The sequence below is a fragment of the Notolabrus celidotus genome, chromosome 17, assembly GCF_009762535.1.
Source record: "Notolabrus celidotus isolate fNotCel1 chromosome 17, fNotCel1.pri, whole genome shotgun sequence".
NCBI lineage: Eukaryota > Metazoa > Chordata > Actinopteri > Labriformes > Labridae > Notolabrus > Notolabrus celidotus.
The window spans coordinates 26,410,948-26,435,818 of record NC_048288.1 but is presented as its reverse complement, the minus strand read 5'-3'; the positions used below and the strand labels follow the sequence as shown (position 1 = coordinate 26,435,818).

Genomic DNA, 24,871 nt, shown 5'->3' with positions numbered 1-24,871 from the left:
TGTACATGCATCAGTGGTGCTTCCTTGTCATCCTTCTGTCTTTCAGCATTAAAATATAACACTCTGCCACATTCTCAACAATTTGTCAAGGTAAAATTGCAGCCCACCTCTCAGTTAAGGATAAATATCTGTTAAAGATTGTATTAGCAGCCAGCAAAAAGGCTGTGACACGAAAATGGTTGCAGCCCAATCCTCCAACTGAGACTGAGTGGAGAGACATTGTGTCTAATATTGAAAATATGGAGAGAATGACTTACTCACTAAACCTAAGAACGGGAAAATGTTTGCACTACTGGGAAAAATGGACTGTGTACGTAGCATTGAAGGATTAATAAGCTATTACTGCATGGACTGAATGTATTTCCACTATTATAATACATGGATGTATAGATGACCCACTGTTTTTTTTTTCCAAAATGCCTGTAAGTATGTAAAAAAAAAAAAAGAATGTGAAATAAACTTTAGAGGCAGTGTGTAATTCAACACTTGGTCTGACACCTACCCACACCAGCGGTTTCTGCCAATAAAATAACCCCATAGAAACAGTTTCTCCTGTTGTTGATGGCATTGTTTGCTTTTTTAAGTCCCAAAGAGACATAAATATTAATTTCAAGAGTGTTTCACAACCAGATAAAAACTCCTCACAGTAGCTTTAAGTTTAAGTTTACATGGGAACAAATACCCATGTGTTTACGGAGGTAGGAGATAGCAAGGCTTTAATTAGAATCATAATACATGTTTTTAAAGCTCCTGTGAGGAGTTTTTAGATGGTTACAAAACAGACTGAAATTAACATCACTGTCTCTTTATGACCTACAAAATTAAACAAGAATCTCAGCATAAATATTTATTATCTTTATATAGTCATTTTTAATATCTATAACTGCTGGTGGAGGGTAGGAGTCAGACGAAGTGATTGACTTTACTCGGTCAAAACAGCCTTTAATTTTAAACTTTTCTGCAGCAAAGATTCTCTACAAGCGACATATTTGATTGTTAAAAACAAAAGAAGACAATTTTTTGTTAAATAACGTAATATAAACATGTACAGGATGAAATCAGCAAAGATACAAGAGGTACCGCTTTGTCCACAGGGGGCGCCAAAATCAACATAGAAAGTTCCTTACTATAACTTTAAATAGCACTTATCTTGAACACAAAGAATTTGTGGAGAAGGACGAACGAAAGATAAAAAATGATCTGCACCTGTGCAGTAAATGAGAACTGCGTTTTTCAGTGCAGCATTTATCACTTCCTTTTTTGTTTAATATATTATTCCTTTCCTCTCGTCTTTTCTTTAATATTCCTCCTTTATATTCAACCTTTACGTTACAATCCCATTCACAATAAAATAATCTATGATAGACAACTGCTGTTTATGTTTTAATGCATCAGTCTTCAGCCTGTTCTTGGTGATGTGTTTTCTTTGTAGCTGTGAGGAGGAGAATCTTTGCCAAGCATTGATCTGCTGCATGCACAGCTCCTTCCACATGACCCAGCTTGAAAAGAAGACGGGATCACGTGAGGGATCATATTACCCAAGACTTTGCCGGGAACCGATTGTGCCATCCCAGAAAGGTTTTTGTCTTTGTGCAGTTACAGAAAATGTGTTAGGGTCTAAATGTGTAGTCTCTATCTTATCTTATTAACATTTGCCGGATTTCTTTAAATTGAAGGTGTAATGAAATACTGAATCTGAGTCCTACAATTGAATCCTCTCATCTTTGTGATTGTGTTGATGTTTTAACTTTTTCCAAATATATGAAGAGATTTAATTCAGTGTATTTGTACTTTTTATTTTAAGTTGAATTTCCTGCATCGGCTCCAGCAGAAACCTGACAACAAGGCACAAGTTATTTCACATGTTATGACTTTTTCCTTCATCTAGTTTCTGGTGTTACCTAGAGGTCCAGTTTGTAGGTAGTGCAGTCCAGCCTCTGTCAGCGGAGTCTCAATCAGGTCCTGCCAGGAACGTCTCTGAGATGAGGAGGAGCGTCCAGGGGAACCCGTCTCACTGCTGCCCCCCGCAGGACTGGAGCGGTACTACAGGAAATGATCGAAAGAAGCTTTAAATCAGTGATTCATGATCCTCATGATAATTCAAACCTGAGTAAACAAAGAGATTTGATGTGTTTGAGTTTCTATTGCACCCAAAACTCGAGACAAGGTGCAGAACAAGAAAGAACAACTAAGACATTGCACATCCAAGAGCCTCGCCAACAGTAGGGACCAGAAGATTTAAATTTTGTCCTGTGAGTGGTGCTTCAACAAAGGCTGGATCCAGTCATTTTGGAGGTAATTACAATCAAAAAGTCCCCACTGGAAGGCTTTATGTAATCACCTAACAGTGTGCCAATTCAATTTCAACACGACTTTGTGTGCAAATGTGACATTTCAGGCAGACAACAACTGAAGAGCAAAATTATGTTCTTATTAAAAAGTGTTCATTCTCCAGGGAACATGAATGTGGAGAAAGACGTGCATGTTTTGACCTGATGGGGGCGCTAAAGGAGAGTCGTAACTGTCAGAACCATAAACATTAAAATGAATTAAATCAGTTGTTTTGTTTTTGACGTATCTCGACTCACCTCGACAGGATCACATCGATACTGCACATCACTGCTGCTGCTGCCCCCTGGCTTCCTCCCACTGTGCGTGGTTCCTCCCCCTAGAGGACCGGGGTGGTACTGTGGCTCTGCAGCAACAGCGGGCTCACCACAGAGGAAGTCCTCCTGGGATGAGCGAGAACGAGATGTCTCTGTGGAAGACAGTCGAGTGGTGCGGCCCTCCAAGTAGGCACTCATCTGACGGAGAGAGAGGGAGAGAGAGAAAGAGAGAGAGCAGACGCCGGTGATTGGACTGATCTCACTTGATTGTAAAGACACACTTCAAAACAGGATTTCAATCTGGTGACAGAGCCAAGGAGGTGGAGTGGTGATTGAATTAGTATGTGAGATTGAAAGTAGGAGACAGGGAAGGGATGAGTGTTTGGACATGAGTGGAAATGAGTGTTTGAACTCCTAAGACTCTTTAATATGAGGATTTTTAAATCTTACTGTCTTCACAGCTCAGCAGGCTGCTCGTCTCGTGTCTGAAAAGGTGTTATAAAAGACGCTGTTGTTTTTATACTTCCAGTTTACGCCAAAAGCCCCAAGAAAACGACATTTATTGTGGAGCAAGGCAGCGTGAGGGACAATTATAGCATCAATTATGCCAAATTTAGCCCCACCACTCCCTGTAGGCTAAGTTGGCGGTAACTTGAACACTTAAAATGGACTGTGGAGGAGCAGTGAGCAGGATTTCTGCTTTCAAGCACAGCGTGTACTTTGTATGAGCTTGTAGTACAGTCATATGTGCGCGTGACTCACTGATGGAGGCCGTGGGTAGGTATCGTATGGAGGTGGGGGACTGTCCTGTTTCGGGCTGGAGGTGGTGTCGTCCTCATGATCACTCTCGCTCCAGTAATCTGCAGGAAACCCACACACACACACAGTCAGAAACACCTTCCACGAAGATCTGTTTATCTATCTACCAACCAGCAGTCTGTGCAGCTGTCAATCTACAGCTGATTCTTCTTCTTTACAAATATTTACAAATAACAACAGAAAATACTCAGATCCCATCAGGAGCAGGAGTCTTTGTTCATTTGATTACTGAAGATATTGTCCTTCATTAACCATCTGCCGAATGAGCCCTCACCCTGCTCCTGGCGTATCCTCTCTCGCTCTGCGTAGCCCACAGCAGCCTGGTTGAGACGACTCAGCCATCTAACAGGAGGAGGAAGAGATTCATGAGGAAATAATACAAAAACAAACAACTTTTATAGACTACAAATATCAAGAAAAAACACAAAAAATAAATGCAAAATAAAATAAACTCTGGACTGAACCAAAAGATGTATAATTGATGCTTTGGAAGCATTTCTGTGTCAAAAATTCCAAATGTTCTGTTTCATCAATTATCCTATAGCAGTGAAGGCCACAGTTGCAATACTAGACACTTCTAGAGGTTGCTTTACACTTCCACTGACAAACACTAATGCAAAGCAGCGTACTGTTCTGTATAGAGGCTTGAAGATATGGAATGTTCTTCCATCTGATATCACCAGTTCAACCAGTAAAACAGCTTTGAAAAGGACCTTAAACCAGCGTCTTGTGTGGCAGAGTCTCTCTTAAAATATACCTGTTATTTATACTATATGTGAATGACGTTTAGGTAGACAGTGATAGTGTATGCCTGTCACAGCCTGAGGGACGCACCATCCCATAATATTTGATTTTAGGTGAAGGTTTTATGAGCATACCGCATCAAGTGGGGACATTGAGATATGCTGTATGGATGACACCATTGTTCATTAATGCATATAAAATATGTGATATAATATAATATGTAATGAATATATATGTATATAATATGTAATGAATATATATGGGATGTATGTGTATGAATCTTATGTGCTTTGGCAACAACATGTCTTTGTTCATGCGATAAAGCAAATTGAATTGAATTGAAATTGATCATGATGGTGTGAGTATTATTGTTGTTATTATTGATATTATCAGTATTTAATTGTTTTGGTCAGAGTATGAATTAGTATGAACTTTTATGAAAAAGTATTGTATTTAGAAGCTTAGTCATATATTGTATTTTAATGTATTGTATTGTATGTTATTGTTCTGTTTTAGTTTTTTTGGTTTTACTTTTGACTTGGATTTAAAAAAAAATGTAAATTGCGTGTGGATTGTAAAAATGGAGCGCTGCCTGCAAGTTGGTTCAGGCAGACAACTCGAGCTGCGCTGATTCATACTGACACGTCATCATCCTCCCTATCAGCTGATCTGAAGATCCTCTCATTTGGCGGTCTATTTAAGCTGCAAGTCTCCCTGTCTCTGCCTCTGCTTTGCAAGCGCTCCTACTGTCCTCTTCAGTGCTGTGTGCAAACTTAGTACCCACCTCCTCCCCGGCATCCACCTGTGGGCTCCGAGGGTGGTTAGTCCTATCTAATTACTCCTAAATGTCTGCATTTAAATAATCTACAAGGAGTAATGAGGTTTGGATGCCAAACACAATACTGTATGCTGCAATAAACTTTATCTTAAGGAGTTGTCTGACTGAAATTTGCATGAGTGGACCCCAGGAAGAGTAGTTGCTACCTTGGTAGTAACTAATGGGGATCCAAATAAATAAATAAATAATAAAACCTTCATCATTTGCATTTCATGTGTTCTTCTTCTTCTTCTTCTTGCTCCTACATTACCCACAATGCAACTCAACCATTAACATGTAACTCACTTTCTTGAATAAAAGAAAGTATGTAGCATACAGAGAGAGATTAAAAAAAACACAACAGTCTCTACATGGAGAAGCGGAAGTGCATAACCTAGCAACAGTGAGCGCCAGAGGTAAGCACATTGAAGCTGAGGTCGTGAGCTGCACAGAACAAAGCAGGCCCTCAGTCTCCCTGTGTGTTTAATATGGAGAGTGAAAAAAGATGAATGTGCCTTAACAGCTCACGAACGGACTGTTTCTGCTGTAGTCAAGTTGTTATGTTATTCTTAACATTTATTTATTCACTTATATTACCTGATTCGGTTTAACTGTCTAGTTCAGGAACAATCCAGGAGACTTGTTTCTAAAACTGGCCCCTTAGTAGGGTAACACTGCTCTTCTTTTCAAAAATAAATACATAAAAGTCAATAATTATGTAGACACGTTGTCAGATGTCTCAGTAGTTTGTTTTTGTAGTAAGAGGCGATGATGCAGCAAGCTTCTGCACACCTTGAATCGTCTCTCTATGATAACATCCTGCGTTTTATGTTCTTCATACACATTACTCTCCTCAGAAACCAGACCTCCGTTTATTTCATCAAATAAAAACCACATATGTTTCGTGCATCGGGGACCCCGCTAAAACAGGAAGCTGCACTCTTGCCACCCATCAGGCAGAGTGCCCTTCTGCATAACCTTCATGCGTGTTTACCACACGCTGATTTACCTGTTCATGTCGTCCACTCCATCTGCTGCGAAGTAGAAACTCTTCACCTTGGGGTGACAGGCTTTGAAAGCACTAAAAAGACCATGGGGGGAACAAACAGAGTTATTTCTGCAGGCAAATATTCATACATAAAGAGTGTGTAAAAATACATGTGTGTGTATAAATATAGAAGAGATGGGTTCATCACACACGTACTATTTCTTGCGGCATTCACTGGCACGGTCGATCTTAAACTCTGGAAGACTGACGAAGCCCTCGGCCTTTTCATCCTGAGGAGGAGAAGATTTAATATAAAAGTTACGCTTCAGGAAAGAGGGAGTATCTCATGATATGTCAAAAGAAATTCAGTTTTATCTATTTCCTATAAACGTGGATTTGACACTGGCTATCTTAAACGTAAAGTTTCAAGAAACCGGTCTAAACAGAAACCAAATGTTAGCTTTGAAACCAGCAAGAGCGGTTGTTGAAAAGTCTCATTTTGGGTAAGGACTGAGAGCTTTAAAGGTCCATTCTGCACATCTGTTCATTTTTTTTCCTCTGCTCTTGCTAACACAGCTAGCTTGTCCTTTCTAATAAATTTATGAACTAAAATTGAACATGAAAGACGGTTTTAAAAGACTCTTAAAGGAACACCTTAAAGCTGCTGTTGGTAGTTGTGATATAAACATCAGTGTGAAGAGAGATTTCGAATGTCAACACTACCCCACCCCACCAGATGTCCCCTACTTCTCGTGCTTGTTCTATGAGGAAGTAGTGCTGGCTTCCCAGCCATCCAGGACAACCTAGTAGGGGCCGCCACTTGACCAATTGGGACAGAGGGTCGAAGAGTAGCTCTGATTGGTTCGTGATAACAGGAACAAAGGGGAATAATAACATTGCTTGATACAAAGGCATTGGAAAACACAAAGATCTGGCCATAATCTCAAATTACCTCAATTACTGATGAGTACTGATGGGTATTATGACTTTTTTTCCAAACCCAGCAGAAAAAAAAGAATTGTTTTTTAACCCATTCCTACCAACAGCAGCTTTAACATTAACCCTAACAATAAGGCATTTTAGTGAACAAGTATGATTTGTCTTAATTAGATGTGCTGGCTGTTATGTAATCTTTATTGATATTCATTCAGGGGAATGTGTACATTACATCCTTTATGTGTATTTTTGAAAAGGTTGTGGTATTTCCAGTTTTTCTATTTCCTGTTTGTAACATTTTCAGTTTTTGTATTTCGTGCATATTTTGTATGTTATGTTTGTTTTATGTGGACCTCAGTAGCTACTGCGTTAGTGGCTACGCTAGTTGTTGTGAGCTTCAAGCTAACACCTGCATGCAAAAATGTGTACACAGACCATGCTAACATGCTGATGCTAAGCCAGGGAAATTGATAAATAGTGTCATCTTACATCATGTTAGTTGAGGCAGATGGCCTTCTAACATGAGTCTGGTTCTGCTGGAGGTTTCTGCCTGTTAAAGGAACTTTGTCCTTGCCGCTGTAACTTGCTAAATACTGCAGAGTGCTCTGCTCATGGTGGATTAAGATGAGATCAAACTGAGTCCTGTCTATAAGAGGGGACTGGATCTTATCCTGTCTTGATGTTGGATCTTTGTTAGAGTACGTCTAGACCTGCTATGTTTGCAAAAGCGTCTTGAGATAACGTTTGTTGGGATTTGGAGCTATACAAATAAAGATTGAGTGATTGATGTAATATTGTGCAACTATTTATATCAAATGCTCAAAAAGCATTTCTTATATAGGGCAAAGAAAGCAAATCAAATCCAATTCACAGTAAGCTAATGTGTGCTGATTCAGCAGTGCAAATTCTGAAGTTAAACTCACTGAAAATTCAGAAAGGCAACCTCCTGGCAGCTAGATAATAAGTCAAGGGATAGCCAGAGTTAGAATTTATCCTTTAGGCACTGAAGTTATACAAAAAAAAAAAAAGGCATCCATTTATTACTCCCAGAGATATTTCACTTCTCACCAAAAAGACAGACCCATGGCTACAAAATCATAAAGTTCCCCGGGGACTTTGAAACATTTCAAAGACTTCACACAACTTACTTACTTTTTTTTTTTTTTGGAACATTGAGCCAAAATCAGGATGAAATCCCTTTCAACTTAATATCCCAAAGCAAAGTCTTCCTGACTCTTCCTGTAGCTTTGATATCTGAGCTCAAGTCTCCACTTCAGGGTAACATCAACAAAGAGTTCCTCTCACAGCTACTTTTAAAAGCACACGTCGTGTATCATCATTGCTTCTTTGTTTTAGATAGTATACAAGTACATTCTTCATTAAATGCTGGACTTTTATGGGAGCTGTAACTTTAAAATATTCACATAAGTACACAAACAGTCACTCGCCTCCTCATTGATGTACCAGTACAGGCAGTTGTCCTTCAGAACAAACCAGTACTTCTTCCATTTGTGAGAAAAATAACCCTTTGCGTCTCTCTTTCTCCACAGCCAGCCCTCGCAGTCTCCTCGGCCCAGAGCTTTGCAGGAAACACGCCTCCGACTCAGGGAGGCCAAACTCCGTCCTGGAACAACACGGAGGAATCATGAAGGCAAAGCAAGAACTTTACATCATGTGTCACTCAAACAATAGACCGCAGCACTGCATGTATGTTCTCTCTGTAGGAGCAGTGTGAAGATTTGGGGGTGGCCCAACTAGGCCTGCATAGGTAGCATGAAGAATGTATGAGCACAAATCCTTGTCTTAATAGCCAATTCAGGATGTTCTTATCTCATCTACTTAATGTATAACTCTGCTGTGATAAGGTCTTGATTCTTACAGGTTTTGACATACCAACATTTCAAAGTAACAGTCTGCTTTTCTCAGCTTCTCAATATCAGGCTGTTGCTATATTGAGCACACGGTTCCTAGTAATGCTGCTCCAATCACAGACTCTGGAGGACTGGATGTAATTATATGAATGCACAGAAAAGAGTCAGGTTCATTTGAAGTTTGCACTGTTTACGGTTGAATACTGCTCCCCATCGAGGCCTTTTGCTCTTTCTGAAGGGGTTTCAATCCCCTATAACAACCCGGCTCACTCGACATTATCCCCTTCTTTTAGAGTTCTTCAATTTAAAAATAACCCAGCAGAGTGGCACCACACGAGTCTGTCAAGCTTGATTCTTTAAGGACTTAAAAAACAAATGAAGCTCCAAATGTATGAAGCACCATCAAGGTGAATTTGTGACACTGAACACTGCCCACTAAGTGATTCCAACCATAGACTGTATAAATGATGGATGTAGTATCTGTGACGTCACCCATCTGTTTCTGAAGCACTGTTTTGAGGCCAATCGTCTGCGGGAGCCATATTGCTGCTGTCGAGCGATTGTGACGTAAAGAGGCGGGCTTTGAGCCTCCTAGCCAACAGCTACAGTGTTCCCGCCTGTCACTCAAGTCAGCTGTGCCTCTCATTGGAAGACCCGTGATCTCAATAACTTTGAAATTACCACGTTATGAAAAAATTCACCCCCCGTACAGTCCCACATAACAGATCGGTCTGGGCCAGATCTGGCATCAAGCCGGCACTGTTGGCTGACTGCTGGCATGGCAAGTGATATGTCAACCGGATGTGGGCCAGGTCTGGCAATGAAGGCATTGTATATATGATGGCATGCCACTTCTGGTTTATGTGGCCCAGATCTGTCCCTGCCGCATCTGGGCCGATTAAGGTTGAGCTTGTGATTAAGCTGGCCCATGTGTGGGCCGTCTCTGGCAAACTATATCTGGGCAGCTTAAGGGCCGTCATTCTTTGCGTTATGCTGGCCGAGTCTAAGTACATTGTGGGCCAGAACCGGGCCAGACCAATTTTGCTATGTGGGGTGTGTGCTGATCGAGAGGTTAGCTATCCAGACTACACTCGTCTTTTGTACCAGGCTGTAAACATGTTTATTTCTGCTATAAAGATCGGCTTTTTTGAATTGGTGTGTATGTGGTTTCCAGTACTTCCGGAGCCAGCCTCAAGTGGACCCTCCATGAACTGCAGTTTTTAGCACTTCCGCATTGGACTCATATTTTTAGACAGGAGGTTGCTGCTTGATTCCTACAAGCTCAGCTTCTGATGTAACAGATAGCAAATCAGAGTTTCAGGTTACAGGGTTGGATTGAGGTGAACCACCAAAGTCCCCCTGCCCTGGAATCACCCCTGCTAATGAAAAAAAAAAAAAAGCGGCCATTCTCATAATGCTTTATGTGGCAGTAATTTTTGGCACTACTCAAGCCTCCAGCTTTGATAAGACGCTGCACTGCAGTATGCTAAAAGGGGATATTTAATAAAAGTCTCTTTTCTTTCTGGCATAAAAGCCCTGTAATATTTTCACAGCACAATCCTCATTAGAGATTACCCGAGAAACTTGGCTCCAACTTCAGGCCGGCCGAGAAACTTTTATTGACTACATGAAAAGTCTTGGGACTTTAAAGGGGAGAGTAATTCAATATTCCATTTAATTCTGTGGGTACAGAAAGTGCAGCGTACAGTGTATCTCTAAACGGAACAACTTTCTTTCACAGAGAGACAAAAGGAAAATAACTCTCACACGCAGCGAGGAAAGGTTTTCAATCTGGGGAGACACTGTGTTTAATTAACAAGTTAATGCACTCAGAGGAAAAGTGTACATTGAGATTTTAAAAAGAGGACTTCTTTTATTTTCTGTTCATTCTCTGCAGCCTGATGTCATCGCCAAATTGAGTTCAGGCTGTCGAACAGACTGATGTCTTATCAAAAATGAAGCAAAAAGGAGTATTTTATTCAATCCTTGATAGGGGTGCTGCTTGGTGCATGTAAAACATCAATAAATCAATGTTATCTCAGCCGCTTTCAAACTTTGGTTTCATTCCTGTAAACAAACAAATCAGACGCCCGAAAAAATAAAGGCGCAGATGGAGCTAAAGCTTTTCAGAGCTTCTCAGGGTGGCAGATGGTGAAACAAGTGAAAGGCCTGTCACTGAAAAAACACAAAATCTCTTCCAACATGTTGATCCTCGTTAATGTGGTGAAGAAGGAGAAAATAGATTTGGTCAAAGAGGCAAAGAAAGTGATACCAGGGAGATGGAGAAAGGATGGAGAAGGAGTACAGTCGGCTGGACAGGCTGAAGAAAAAAAGAAATACTGTTTATGGACTTAAATCTCCTTTTTCTAGCAAAATAAAAAAGATATAAAAGAAATTATATTGCAAGGATATGAAAGTACAAAAACACTTCATATAATATTTGTAATGCTCCGCAGAGGCTTGTGATCACGCCATGTGTAGTTTCCATCTTCCCAGTAATTCTCCCCTCACATAGAGAAAATGCTGAATCAGTGGATTTCATCATATTACTTTCTCTGGACTTCATGCAGATTATAAAGGAAACAGATACAATAGCCGCCTCGCCTGCAGTCCAGTCCTGACCACTTAAAAATGATGATGTTTTAAAATGCAAATACAGCAGTGTCTGCTCTTAATGGGAAAGAAATAGAGTGCGTTGTGCAGTTATTGTGTTGAGGCAGATAATAATCTGACATCCCTTGTAGGATCAATTTCCTGGCTTGTGGGACATTGATCGCTCTGATTGAAATGAAAATGATGGTGTGATTGATTAGCTACTGATCAGACGGTTATATAATAGAGTTCAGTTCTGTGGTTACATGAATTGGTAATTCTTATTGTTTTATTTGTATAACAGTATGGTATTATATTATATTGTATTGCATTGTATTGTATTGTATCGTATCATGTCGTGTCGTACTGTATCCTATCGTACAATAATCTATTGTATCGTGTCGTACCGTACCATACAATAATCTATTGTACTGTATCGTACCGTGTTGTGATGTATCGTGTCATACCATATCATGTTGTACCGTATCATATCTTTCGGTATCGTATTATACCGTACTGTATCGTTTCGTATTGTATCGTACCGTATCTTATCTTATTGAATCTTATCTTATCTTATTGAATCTTATCTTATCTTATTGTATCTTATCTTATCTCATCTTATCTTATTCAAGATTCAAGATTAAAGATTCAAAGGTTTTTATTGTCAATTTTCACTGTATATACGGGACATACAGGAAAAATGAGATGCTGTTTCTCTCTTCCAGCTTTTAAATAACTAAGATTTAAATATAAAATACAATAAAATATAATAAAATACAGTAATATAAAAACAGCCTATGTGCACAGTGCAGGTAGTGCAGTGACAGTTTAAAAATGGACAATGTAAATAGATAACAGTGCAAATGATATAAAGGTGCAGACAGTATTCAAGATAAGTAAATGATTAAGTAAACTGTTAATGTCCAATCTTATCTTATCATATCTTATTGTATCTTATCTTGTCTTATCTTATTGTATCTTATCTTATCTTATTGTATCTTATCTTATCATATCTTATCATGTCTTATCTTATCTAATCTTAACTTATTGTATCTTATCTTATCTAATCTTAACTTATTGTATCTTATCTTATCTTATCTTATTGTATCTTATCTTATCTTATTGTATGTCATCTTATCTTATCTTATCTTATCTTATCTTATTGTATCTTATCTTATCTTATCTTATCTTATCTTATCTTATCTAATCTTAACTTATTGTATCTCATCTTAACTTATCTTATCGTATTGTATCTTATCTTATCTATCTAACCAAATTATTGGGAGTCATTCTAGACAACCTTCTGTCCTGGTCAGACCACATTGATTATATTGTGTCCAAGCTGAGAAAGAGCATTGCGGTCGCAAGGAAATGTTCTGCTTATGTTCCACAGTCTCTTATGATTGATATTGTTGGGTCACTTGTGCTGTCACAATTGGAGTACTGTCTGGTTATCTGGTCTAGCGCTGCTGAGAAGCACCTTAAAAAACTTCAAATCGCGCAGAACAGAGCTGCTAGATTAGCGCTACATTGCAATTTCTGTACCAACGTCTGTGAGATGCACAATCAGTTACACTGGCTGACTGTGGAGGAAAAAATAAAAAACCAATATCCTGAACTTCACGCATAACGCTGTCTGGAAAAACACCCCAATCTTCTTTCAAGAAAAGCTGGTGTGCATAGGTTTGTGCCACAAGCACACTATGTGTCAAGGGAGTTCAGAGCTCCTGGCCTTATCAAGCCCAAGGACAAATTCCTTGATGCAAACTGTTTTATATAGAGGTTTTAATGCCTGGAATATGCTTCCCATCGCAAATGGAAAACTCAAGGACAAAATCTCTATTAAGAAAGTCATCAATTCGTACCCGCATCATATTGTATCATACCGTATCTTATAGTATTGTATCCTTTGTATTGTATCAGACTTCCCTACATACATACACTGTAGAAAATATAAACAAAGGCTGTTTGGGCCTTATTTATTTTGAATGGCATCTTCCCCCCCAGCAGCTGTTTCAGGCACAACAAACAAAATGCCATCTTGAGACAGAATCAGATTCCATCTTCAACAATCCGAATCCATGAAAGAATATCACACAATATAAAGGAATAATAATTCAGCACCATTGTGCCTGTGAATAAGTAATACATGCGGACACGTGTATCCTTGCAATTCTGACTTAAGTTGCAATTATGATAATGCATTAAACATTTACAACATTTTCATGCCACAATGTAACTCATTACCTCCTCAAATGTGATGATATCTCACGTTTCCATGTTTTCTATTAATATAAAATGATTTTTAATTTAGGTGTTTTGACCGTTGGGTGTTCAATTTCGACCGTGGTAAAGGTTTTGTCTCTTTGTGTGCCACTCAAGGGATTTTATATTATTATATGTTCATGAAAACTCATCAGAAATAAAGCAGACAAAGGGCAGTTAAAGAAAACTGAGATTAGCAATCTGCACACTGATGAGAAATATAACTTTCCATCCTCATAAAATAAATGTTTTGCTTATTGTTACATCATTTGGCTGTCAGAGCCTCACTGCAGAATAATGTATGTGAAGAGGCTGTTTTGACATTTAGGGGAAATTGGCAATTATTTTGTGAAACTATCATGCAATATCACACACACACACACACACACACACACACACACACACACACACACACACACACACACACACACACACACACACACACACACACACACACACTATGTGGTTACTTGAAACTCAGTGCATGAAAACTGAAAAATCGTCTTTTAACTGAATAAGCCAGCATCTATTATTCAGCAGTGATTAAATAAACAACATTTCCACAAATTTTCTGCAGAAAAATCATAAAAGACCCAAATGATCAAAAGAACTGTTATGGCTTCAGTCATGTCTGGATTTGTAAACAGACAAACGGCAATCATGTTTCCAAAATGAAGGAACATTGATTTTGACTTTGGTTCATGGAAAATTAAAGCTCTAGTGAGGAGATTTTGGCAGCTCATGAAACAGACTGAAATTAAAACTGATGCCTCTGTATGACCAGCAAAAGCAAATGAGACCATAATCGAATCAAATCAAAGACTGCGTATGTTAACACAGGGATTTTAAAAGTGCCAGACTGCAGCCTCAGTGTCTTAGTGAATAGCAGACTTTGTTTATATTCTCCAAACTAAAGGTTTATAGTGAGTGAAAATTTGGAAGAGCTTTAAAAATACAACATTGCTAATGCATTACAAGGACAGAATCGGGGCACAGTTGGCCTAGCGGTCAAAGCACACACCCCATATACAGAGGCTATAGTCCCAATCGCAGTGGTCATGGGTTCGACTCCCGGCCTAGACTATTTCCTTCATGTCTTCCCCCACTCTCTACTCCCTTCATTTCCTGTCTCTCTTCAGCTGTCCTATCATTTGGTGATAATAGCAACATTTCAGGAGAAGGGCCACACCTCAACTGCGCCTCTTCTGTTTTCCCATAAATTCAAACCTGACCATTTCCTGCTTTCTTGCTTTCGTTTCCACATCCCTCCCTCCCTTCCCTTTCTCCTTCTGCTCCTCTCCTCCTCTCCTCCTTCTCCATAGGGCCCTGAGGGGGTTATTTGTGCTCAGGTGCTACGGCAGATCCCTTACGAAGCTTCTCCAAGGCGACTAGGCGTTCAGAAATCGATCAAGACAATAATCCGTAATCAATAAACTGTCTTTCAAATCTCATTCTGTTGTTGATGTGGTCCTTGCTAGTGAAATCAATGCAAAAAATGCCCCAAAATATAACTTTAAAAAAAAAGAGAAGAAAGGCACAATCAGCAAAGAGATAGGTGCTATAACGTTGTCCACAGGGGGCGCCATAACTGACACAAACCAATATTTCCTCACAGGAGCTTTAACTGAAATTGCCCTGGAAACATAGAGATCATAAACACATGAAAACCAACCAAACCTCTCAGTTCAGTTTTGTCTGTTTTCTGTGTAATTAGTACCAAACTCTCCAGGAAATAACTAGAAAGTTGCAGATCCGTAAAATAAAGTTTTAAAAGGATAATTAGTTTAACTGGAGCAGCAGCTGCACCCACATTTTTGTACAAAGCCCATTAACTCGGCACCCCTGAGAGAGTGAATGAGTGAGTGACCACAACTGCTGAGTGCTGGACTGTGACGGCAGCTCCTGCTTAGCTCGAGGTGTGAAAAAGGAAACCGAACAGGTGGCATCTCTGCTTACCTTTATTCTTCTTCCTGGTCTTTGACTGCAGGGAGGTGGACTGCTGGTATGTCTGAGAGCAGGACGGAAAGAAGAAGAGAAGAAGAAGAAGAAGAAGAAGAAGAGGAGGGAGAGAGGGAAAGCAGGCTGTCAGGATGAATCAGTGGCCTTTGTTTGCTGCAAAGAATCCTGGGATATGGAAGATGACAGATCTTAGGAAGTAGGGAGAGGAGGCACACAGAAGGAGCACAGATAAAGAAGGGAACTGTCCCTCTCTCATTATCTCGCTCTCACACACACGTAAACACACATGAGGGGGCAGAGAAGTCGAGCTCATGGAGGACTTCAGCACCTTTCACACTTCTAAACATAGAACAAAGAGACGGGACGGGAGGGGGGTGGACACAGGCACAATAGGACTTCTGGATGACAGAGGAAAGGAAGGAAAATAAAGCTACTGGGCCTCTGGGATTAGCAGAAATCTGAAGTAAGCAAAACATGAAGGACAAACATTTAACAGAGAAGTTTTCAAGGTCTCAGACTGAGTACTGTGAATGACAGCTTTAGAAACAGTTTTTTTTCCTGTGTTTGTTCACAATATGGCACCATTCAAAAACTGCCAAGCTACATCCCGTGGGTCACATCCATGAAGCTAAATCAAAAGTCCAATAAAATAAGGAAACGGTAAAGCAGTATTGGCATTTCGTCAGATACTTTTCATTCCGCTTGTCCACTTGCGGACATTCAAAGGGCAGGAGGGATCGACAATGCCTCTTCCTTGATTAGAGTGTCTGCAGCTGCATGTTTGGAGACACCATGTTCAGAAAATCTGGGTTTCCACCATAGACTGTATAAAAAATGGACGTAGTATCCGTGACGTCACTGAAGCACTGTTTTGAAGGCAATCGTCAGCAGGTGCCATATTGGAAATGCTGAACACAACCAAACGCCATCCAAGCTAGTGTGAGGTAAAGAATTGGGCCTTTAGCATTTTCGCTAACAGCTACAGGGTGCCCGCCTGTCAATCAAGTCAGGCATGCCCTTATTTGGCCAAAAATCGTACGTTTAATATCTTCAAAAATAACAAGTTATAAAAAAGTCCAACAAATTCCACCCAAAATAAATTTATGGTTAAAAAAACAATTGAACACGTATTAGAAGATGAAAGCATAATTTATACTATTAGAGATGATGTGGAAAAAATCCATAAAATCTACCCTAAAATCAGACTTAGGAGAATGTACAATTTCATAAACTTACATCAAGAATAGAAAAGCACTAGACTACCCCCTTTTTAATTTTAATTTAATTTAATTTAGTATTATTCATATTTTTTCTTTTTTGTTCCCTTTTTCTCGTACTGTTATTTTCTTGGGTTGTTTTGAGTTTGGGTTATTTTATTGTTATGTCATTTTTCATTTAATGTATGTTACAATATGAAAAAAAAAATGCAATGTATTTGAAAGTACAGTGATCTGGAGAGTTAAAATTGTTTCCCATGCAATAAAGTATTAAAAAAAAAGGAAAGAAGTTATAAAAAAAGTCCCCCCCTTACATTGTGTACTGCTTTTTGAACCAGACCAGGCTGTAAACATGTTTATTATTGCTGCAAAGATCGTCTTTTTTGAATGGGTGTGTATGTGGTTTCTGTTGTTTCTGCAGCCAGCCTCTAGTGGACGCTCGATGAACTGCAGGTTTTAAGCACTTTCGCATTGGCTTCAAATTTTAAGACTGGGGGTTGCTGCTTGGTTTCCACCAAACAATCTGGTTCAGTTTGGTTATGCTAGGTACGCAAAAATGTGCAGGTCAGGCTTTTTGGCACCTATCTGACCCTAATGGGTGGAGCTAGACACTGCATCCCATTGATTGATTGATTGATTGAAAGAATTGTCCCCACAACAGTGACTTGAAGATGATCCTCAAAATCATCCTTCTGTGGCTTCATACCGTTACCCCAAAAAATACCTCGATGTACGTAGTTTTTAGGTCATATCGCCCACCCCTACTTAAAAGTCATATCCAAGTCAAACCTTTTCACTATTTGATGCCATACCTGTGAATGTGACTGTCTCTACCCCTGGTATCAGTCCTGAAAATCCCATTAATCAAGCTCTTCTGAATGTTTGAATATGTGTTTCATGATTGTGTGTTTGGATTTGACTGATTATGACACAGGGAATGATGTTGATGCACCAGTTTCTCTCGACGCACGCATCTTCTGATCTGACACATTCAAACTCTGGCCGGCGTATCTGAGATGTGACCTCTCTGGACAGGTCAGCTGGAGCAACACACCAGCTCTGATGTCACGATATTACACGTGTCATAGCCTGGAGCTGGGCCACTCACATCCCCACGCTCAGCAAGACAGATGACATGGGACCGCCCACACCCACTGACACGCCATCTGCCGACGCAGCAGCCTCGCACACTGTAAACACACACTCGCGCGCACACATGCAAACTCATTTAATTTGCAAAGAGACGCTGTCAGGACGTATAAGGTCACCGCCGGCCAAATCGGCTGTCTGGACTGGTGAGCTCAGACAGACAGGCGGGGCGGGCGGATGTCATGGAAGTGACAGGGGGGGTAATAACGAGTCAGCGTTCCCTTAGATCACACTTCACAACAGAGACTTTTTATCTGGGGGTAAAGCTCAAACGCTTCCTCTTTTCTCACAAATCTCTGAATCCTGGCTGTATCCAAACAGACCAGAGAGGAGGCAGATTAATCTAACTTGTTCTCACTGTGAGGAGGAACTCAGAGGAGTTTCATAATACTGTTTGATCAACATTATGCAACCAGATAATGCAATCTTGCAGCCGTCACCTGCAACTTCAGGTAGACTGAGTTATTGTGTTTGTCACACTTCAAAATGTAACACTCCTTCTTCTCTAGATCTTTTATGCTTGTAGCAAAGTGTTGCATAATTTCGGCTCTGCACTTTCCCTGTCAATCAAATTATTTGTTCAGTGTTGGGGACATTTTTGGGTTGCCATTGATGACACTTTTTTTATTTCTGAAATATATTTTTTTTCTCAAGTTCTTTTTATTATCTAATGAAAGCCAGAGAGAGACAGTTGAGATGAAGGATCAAACTGTTACAGCTGCATTTGGGTCTCTGTATTAATGGTAAACTCTTCTATCAATGCCATCCTCAGGTCTGTATGGGATATAGGTTGAAACAGCCAGTGGCTGTTGGCTTAGCTTAGCATAACCACTGCAAACAGGAGGAAACAGATCACCCAGATCTGTGCCTGATGACTTCAGATCAACACAAAAAGCCAAAGCTGTCAGCAAGGACACTTTTTTAACTCTCAAAGAACGATTAAAAAAAGTCCCTGCATTTACAGCTTATGGCCACAGGTGCCGCCAAAGAGAACAAAGCTCTGATGTTTGAGACTAATACATCCAGTATAATACACAGCCTGTTGTTAATATAATTAAGTAACACTTTAAACAAAAGTTATTGTTTAAAAACAGAAGAATTTAAAGGATCACCAAGAAGCTTTCTAAAGAAATATTGACAAACTGAATCACTTACATGATAAATGGAGGCGGGGTCTCTTGGCGGAGATTCCCTCGGCTGATTTGCCTGGAGCATGTAGTGGGAGGGGCTTTGGCTGTGATGGCTCCGCCTCTTCGCACGTTTGGCCGTGTCGTTGGAGCGTTTGCCTGGACGAGCTGTGTGGGAGGAGTAGTCGTCAGAGCCGGGCCTCTCGTCCATGCTGGAGAGTCCCACGTAACGCATCAGTGTCGCTTCTGGAATCAGCCAATGAAACAAGGCCATGTTAGTCTCAAGACGAATACATCACATTTATAATCAGAGCCATAGAGTAATTTGAGCATATGTGCCTTATTTAGTTCATTTTGTTGAGATAGACTTAGTCATTACTTTGAATATATTTCATATTGTCCCTTTAGTGTCTTTCTATGTTTGGGTAGCTGGTCAGAATACCAATGCCTTTAATTATCCTGCTGTAGTGAATTGGTGCAGATAATTGGAGTAAATTGGCAACTGAGCATGTGCGCTGAAAAGAAGGCTTTGATTTGAGCAGAACGAGGGGGAACAGATTTTCCGAATGTAGCTTTGCTTAGTTTTTCAGAGTTTTATACCTTTCCTTAGTAAACAAGTTCATAGAGACAAGAGAAGTGCTTTTTGTTTGTTAGCTGTTGATATTTTGCATAAATTCTCAGTCCCAAATAGCATGGAAGAGTTTTAGATGGTGCTATATTTCATCACAGATGGATTCACTGAATCAACACGTGAGAGGAGATAAGCGCGAGTAGCAAAGCAGTTTCAACACGGCTTTAAAATCCTTTTTAACTCAAAAAGCCGTGGCAGAGATCGGCCGGTGTTTTGGTTTGAACGGTGACCCTGTTAACTGCTGACTTTCAGCCGGATGCATCCCTCATAAACGTCTTTAGACGATCATTAAACATCTGATGAGGAGATTGAATCTTAAAACTCCCTCTGTGTTTCAACAGCTGTGTAAACTCCACAAACACCGACACGTTCAGCTGAAGGTCTCCAGTTTACAGGGTCACTTTTAAAACCTGAACACCGGGAGAGACGTATTCGTGGTGGGCTGAGAGAAGACTACTGTTACAAGCTGCTAAATCAAGTGAATCACAGCTTCTTCTTTTGAAAAGTACACACACATACAAAAAAGATAGAACAAATAAAAACTAATGAAAGAAAGAGAAATCAAGTGAATCACAGATGTGTGTGATGTTATTGTGGACGGCAGGCAAAATAAAAACACTGCGGTTAATCTAGTAATCAGATATGTTCAGCATTGCATGCCCTGCCCCCCCGAAAGTCCCGGGACCTTTGAAAATAACTACCCCCCTAGCTTTTTAGGGGTGGATTAACTACCCCTGAACTAGATGTAGACCCTGGGTCCACCGGTTGAAACGCACATAGTTCCAGGGTAAAGTTCTTCTGGTTGAAAAACGGCTTAAAAAAAAGAAGATATTGGCGTACAAATCTACGTTCATGGGTGTGACCCTGATTTAAAAAATTGATTGTTGATTTGTTTGTGGCACTGATTAAGTGTGATGTCTCTTCATCACCTCACACCTTCATAATATTACAACTGCTCCTCTTTAACAGAGCAAGCCAGGCGAACATCCCCAGTTCAGTTACAACAGGCGACTTTTGTTGCACCCCCACCAAGAAGATAAATGCCCCCCAAAAAATCATCTTGGAGGAAAAGAACAGCAGCAGCAGGCGTGTGTTTGTGAGTGTTAATGCATCCGTATGATCGAGTGTTTATTGAGTCGTTCGGGTTCACACTCTGCGAGGCTCCATCGTTTTCAGCCAACTTCCTCTCCTACCAGGGGAGGAAACTCACCTCTCTCTCTCTCTTTCTCTCTCTACCTCTCTCCTCCCTGTCCTCCCCTGGTTGCTAGGCAGCGGCCGGAGGAAAATGAGACACCGAGAAGAGCTGCTGTCAGCGTCGCCATAGCAACTGCGTGAGTGATTCAGGTGGAGGTCAGGGAGAATAGTCTTTTTTTTTCTTCTTGTTCCTGCCTCCTCTCATCCCTCCTTTCCCCCCCCTCCTCCTCCTTCTCTCGTTCTGTCTCTTTCATTCTCCTTCCCTTTCATTTTCTCTTCCTTTGTGCCAACTGTCTCCCTTTCTTCCCTTTCTCCCCCTTCTCTTCTCATCCCCTCTTATTTCATTTCTCTGTGATGCTAATCACGGGGAGAATTAGAGGAAGAGATGGAGGCGCATTGATCTGCTCACACACACTGATCTCTAGGTAATTCAGAGAGACGGGAACATTTAGCTGAATCTAACAGGCTCCTCGGGAGGTGCACGCACACACATATGCGCACCACACGCCGGCGCTCACCTCTGCGGCTCTCTCTGTTCAGCTTGGCTGGATCTTCATAGTCGCCCACCCAGCTACACTCCACAGGCATGGAGATGGGCCTTAGTCTGCCTACAAACGAACACGCACGCACGCACACGCACACACACACACACACATTTATAAAACTTAAAAAATTGTTTTAATAATTCTGTCCAGAACAAAAGAACAAACCTCGAACACAATCTCAGTTTTGTACTGCGTGTTGAAGAACACCTTCTTCGTTCTTTACCTCTCTGACTCTGCTTTTTATTCATCCCCCATCCCTTCACTCTTACCCTCATTCATTAATTAGTTCATCCCAACATCTCTTGGCCCAAACCCTCACTCAAATCCACTGTCCCTCCACCCTTCTACAAAATGTATCCCTTCATCCCTCAACTTTTGCCCTCATCCCCTCAACTTTTGCCCTTATCCCTTCATCCCTCAATCTTTACTCTCATCCCTCAACTTTTTCTCTCATCCCTTCATCCCTCAATCTTTACTCTCTTCCCTCAACTTTTGCCCTCATCCCTTCATCCCGCAATCTTTACTCTCATCCCTCAACTTTTGCCCTCATCCCTTCCTTTCCTTGCCTCATCCCTTCATCCCCCAACTCATGTCCTCATCTCTTCATCCCCCAACTTTTGCCCTCATCCCTTCATCCCCCAACTTTTGCCCTCATCCCTTCATCCCCCAACTTTTGCCCTCATCCCTTCATCCCCCCACATGTGCCCTCATCCCTTCCTTCCTCCATCTTCGTTATTGTTCATTCCCCAACTTCTGCCCTCATCCTTTCCTTTCTCTGCCTTTGATATCCTTCATCCCCCAACTCATGTCCTCATCCCTTCATCCCACAACTTTTGCCCTCATCCCTTCATCCCTCAACTTTTGCCTCATCCCTTCATCCCCCAACTTTTGCCCTCATCCCTTCATCCCTCAACTTTTGCCTCATCCCTTCATCCCTCAACTTTTGCCTCATCCCTTCATCCCCCAACTTTTACCCTCATCCCTTCATCCCACAACTTTTGCCCTCATCCCTTCATCCCTCAACTTTTGCCTCATCCCTTCATCCCTCAACTTTTGCCTCATCCCTTCATCCCTCAACTTTTGCCTCATCCCTTCATCCCCCCACATGTGCCCTCATCCCTTCCTTCCTCCATTTTTGTTATCGTTCATTCCCCAACTCTGCCTTTGATATCCTTCATCCCCCAACTCATGTCCTCATCCCTTCATCCCTCAACTTCTGCCCTCATCCCTTCATCCCTCAACTTCTGCTCTCACCCCTTTATCCCTTGAATTTTGACCTTACCCCTTCACTTCTCAACCCATGGTCTCATCCCTGAGCTTTTGCCCTCATCCCTTAATCCCTCTTCCTTCATCTCTCTATCTCTTGACCTTTGCATTCATCACTTCACCCTTACCCTCTACTCTTCTTCCCTTTGCCCGCATCCTATCATCCCTCCAATCCTCAACCCTAGCCCTTCATTCCTCCATCCTTGTCCCCTTCCTCATCTTTCTCCCTCACTTCTGTCACTAAAGCTCTTTCCATTACTCACCCCCTCCCTCTAATCTCTTACATCTTGATCCGTATGACTCACTAAATTATTGTAAATCCATTTCTTTGTCGCCGTGGTCTTTGTTTGTAAAATTCTCCACAGAGTTGACTCTTTCATCATTTCAAATTTGAGATTTTGGCTCTTTCAAAGTTTTGAGTTGTTTTTCAAAATTGTAAGAGCCTCATCTCTCTCCAAAACTTTTTTATGTCGTGCCTCCGGCTAACAGATGGACTCCTGCACTCATGATTGTTTCTGAAGTGGTTCAATACAGCAGAATGAGATTGAACTCAATCCCTTCTCTCTCTCTCTCTCTCTCTCACACACAAACACAAAAACACTCATCATAAGAGCGTACCATAAGTTGGTGTGGTGCAGTAAACGGGCTCCTCCTCATCTCGCCGGCGAGACTCTTGATCCAGGAAGGAGTTTGGTGACTCAGAGCGCTTGGCAATGCTGATGCCACCATGGTTACGTGATGCCTCATCTCCTGACAAGGCTCCAGGGTCGTCTCTGCAGCAGAAACAAAGACAGATTGTTATTGTGTTTCTTGGTTTTTTATCTTCCAAGTCATAGAAAATAACAGTCTACCTGGGCGCGTACGGCTCAGCAGGTGGAGGTGGGATGTGCAGGTCCTGCAGCGCAGAGCTTTTGGTTGGTGTTCCCGAGGGTGTGGCCGAGCTGCTGCCTGGGCTCCTGGTTGGCTGCAGAGAGGAAAAAGGGGGATGTTTAGAGCCATCAGTCTTTTTTTATGTTGTCCATTCAACTGGGGTTAGCTTTAAAGCTCCTGTAAGGGACCTTTAGAATGTGTTGATTCTGGTGCCCCCTGTGGACAGAGCACTAACTCTTATCTCTTCACTGTTTGTATCCTGAACATGTTTAAGTCATGTTTATTAACTAAAAATCCTGTCCTGCCTTTTTCGACACTAAAGTGTGCTACTCATTGAAAGTTTTGATGTTGAACATGTAAATAAAGGCTTTTTCAGCTGTGCAGAGTTAGTGATTTGGACTGACACTTACCCCCCAGATACTAAGAAATAGGCAGTCTTTATGTTGATGGTCTGTTTTTCTTTTGTAGGTCATAAAGGGTATTCATTTCAGTCTGTTTGTAACCTGCTAAAAACTCCTCACAGGAGCTTTTAAAAAAAAACTTCAGCACATCTTAAATTCAACCTGTTTTTGAATTTGTTACTATTTCCAGATCTTTTTATTTATTTCTCTTTTAAAGTTATGTTTTTTGGGCATTTTTGCCTTTACGATAGGACAGCAGAAGAGAGACAGGAAATGTGGAGAGTAGAGAGGGGGAAGACACCTAGCAAATGGTAGTGGCCAGAAGTCGAACCAGCGACCTCTGCGATGATGACAATAGCATTTGTATGTGGGGCGCTTAGACCGCTAGGCCCCCAGCGCCCCCTTTCCATATCTTTTAACGTCTTAATTTTTTGTTTTGTCCTCAGGTTTGTATTGTGAAAACTTAATCTACAGTGTTTTAGGCTTTTTTACCATTTCACAGATTTTGGAATACTTTATTGATTCTTACATTCTTATTATTTTACTGTATTAATTGTATCTTTTTTCAAAGTATTTAATTATCATCTGTCTTGCTTTCGTCTTACATTATCAGTTGCTGTATTTTTTTGGTTTGTTCAATATGAAGCACTTTGGGCTGCATGCTTGTATGCATGGTGCAAGATGCTGTACAAATAGAGCTTGATTAGATTGAATATGCATGGAAAATTCCTGGAAGTTAATAACTGTGATTACTGTGGTGGCATCTCCCTACAACATCAACACGTCGTTTTGCAAACTGTCATAGAAAGTACATAATTGTTTACTTTTATAGTACTTTCTATGCAACTATAATATTATGTCATGAAGTAATCCC

The 24,871-nt window shown here is 40.9% G+C and overlaps 1 protein-coding gene across 1 annotated transcript in view; it reads right to left on the bottom strand.

The window, feature by feature from the left end:
- cnksr2a (connector enhancer of kinase suppressor of Ras 2a) overlaps positions 1-24,871 on the bottom strand; it is an 86,327-nt gene that overhangs the window by 6,646 nt on the left and 54,810 nt on the right. The window contains exons 10-21 of the mRNA XM_034707041.1: positions 23,578-23,690; positions 23,345-23,499; positions 21,434-21,523; positions 19,119-19,336; positions 15,595-15,646; positions 8,359-8,534; positions 6,191-6,264; positions 5,996-6,067; positions 3,700-3,767; positions 3,369-3,466; positions 2,589-2,804; positions 1,902-2,043 (exon numbers count right to left, since the gene is read on the bottom strand). Of these exons, the coding sequence (XP_034562932.1) occupies positions 1,902-2,043; positions 2,589-2,804; positions 3,369-3,466; positions 3,700-3,767; positions 5,996-6,067; positions 6,191-6,264; positions 8,359-8,534; positions 15,595-15,646; positions 19,119-19,336; positions 21,434-21,523; positions 23,345-23,499; positions 23,578-23,690 (1,474 nt within the window). The remainder of the gene's footprint in view (positions 1-1,901; positions 2,044-2,588; positions 2,805-3,368; positions 3,467-3,699; positions 3,768-5,995; positions 6,068-6,190; positions 6,265-8,358; positions 8,535-15,594; positions 15,647-19,118; positions 19,337-21,433; positions 21,524-23,344; positions 23,500-23,577; positions 23,691-24,871) is intronic.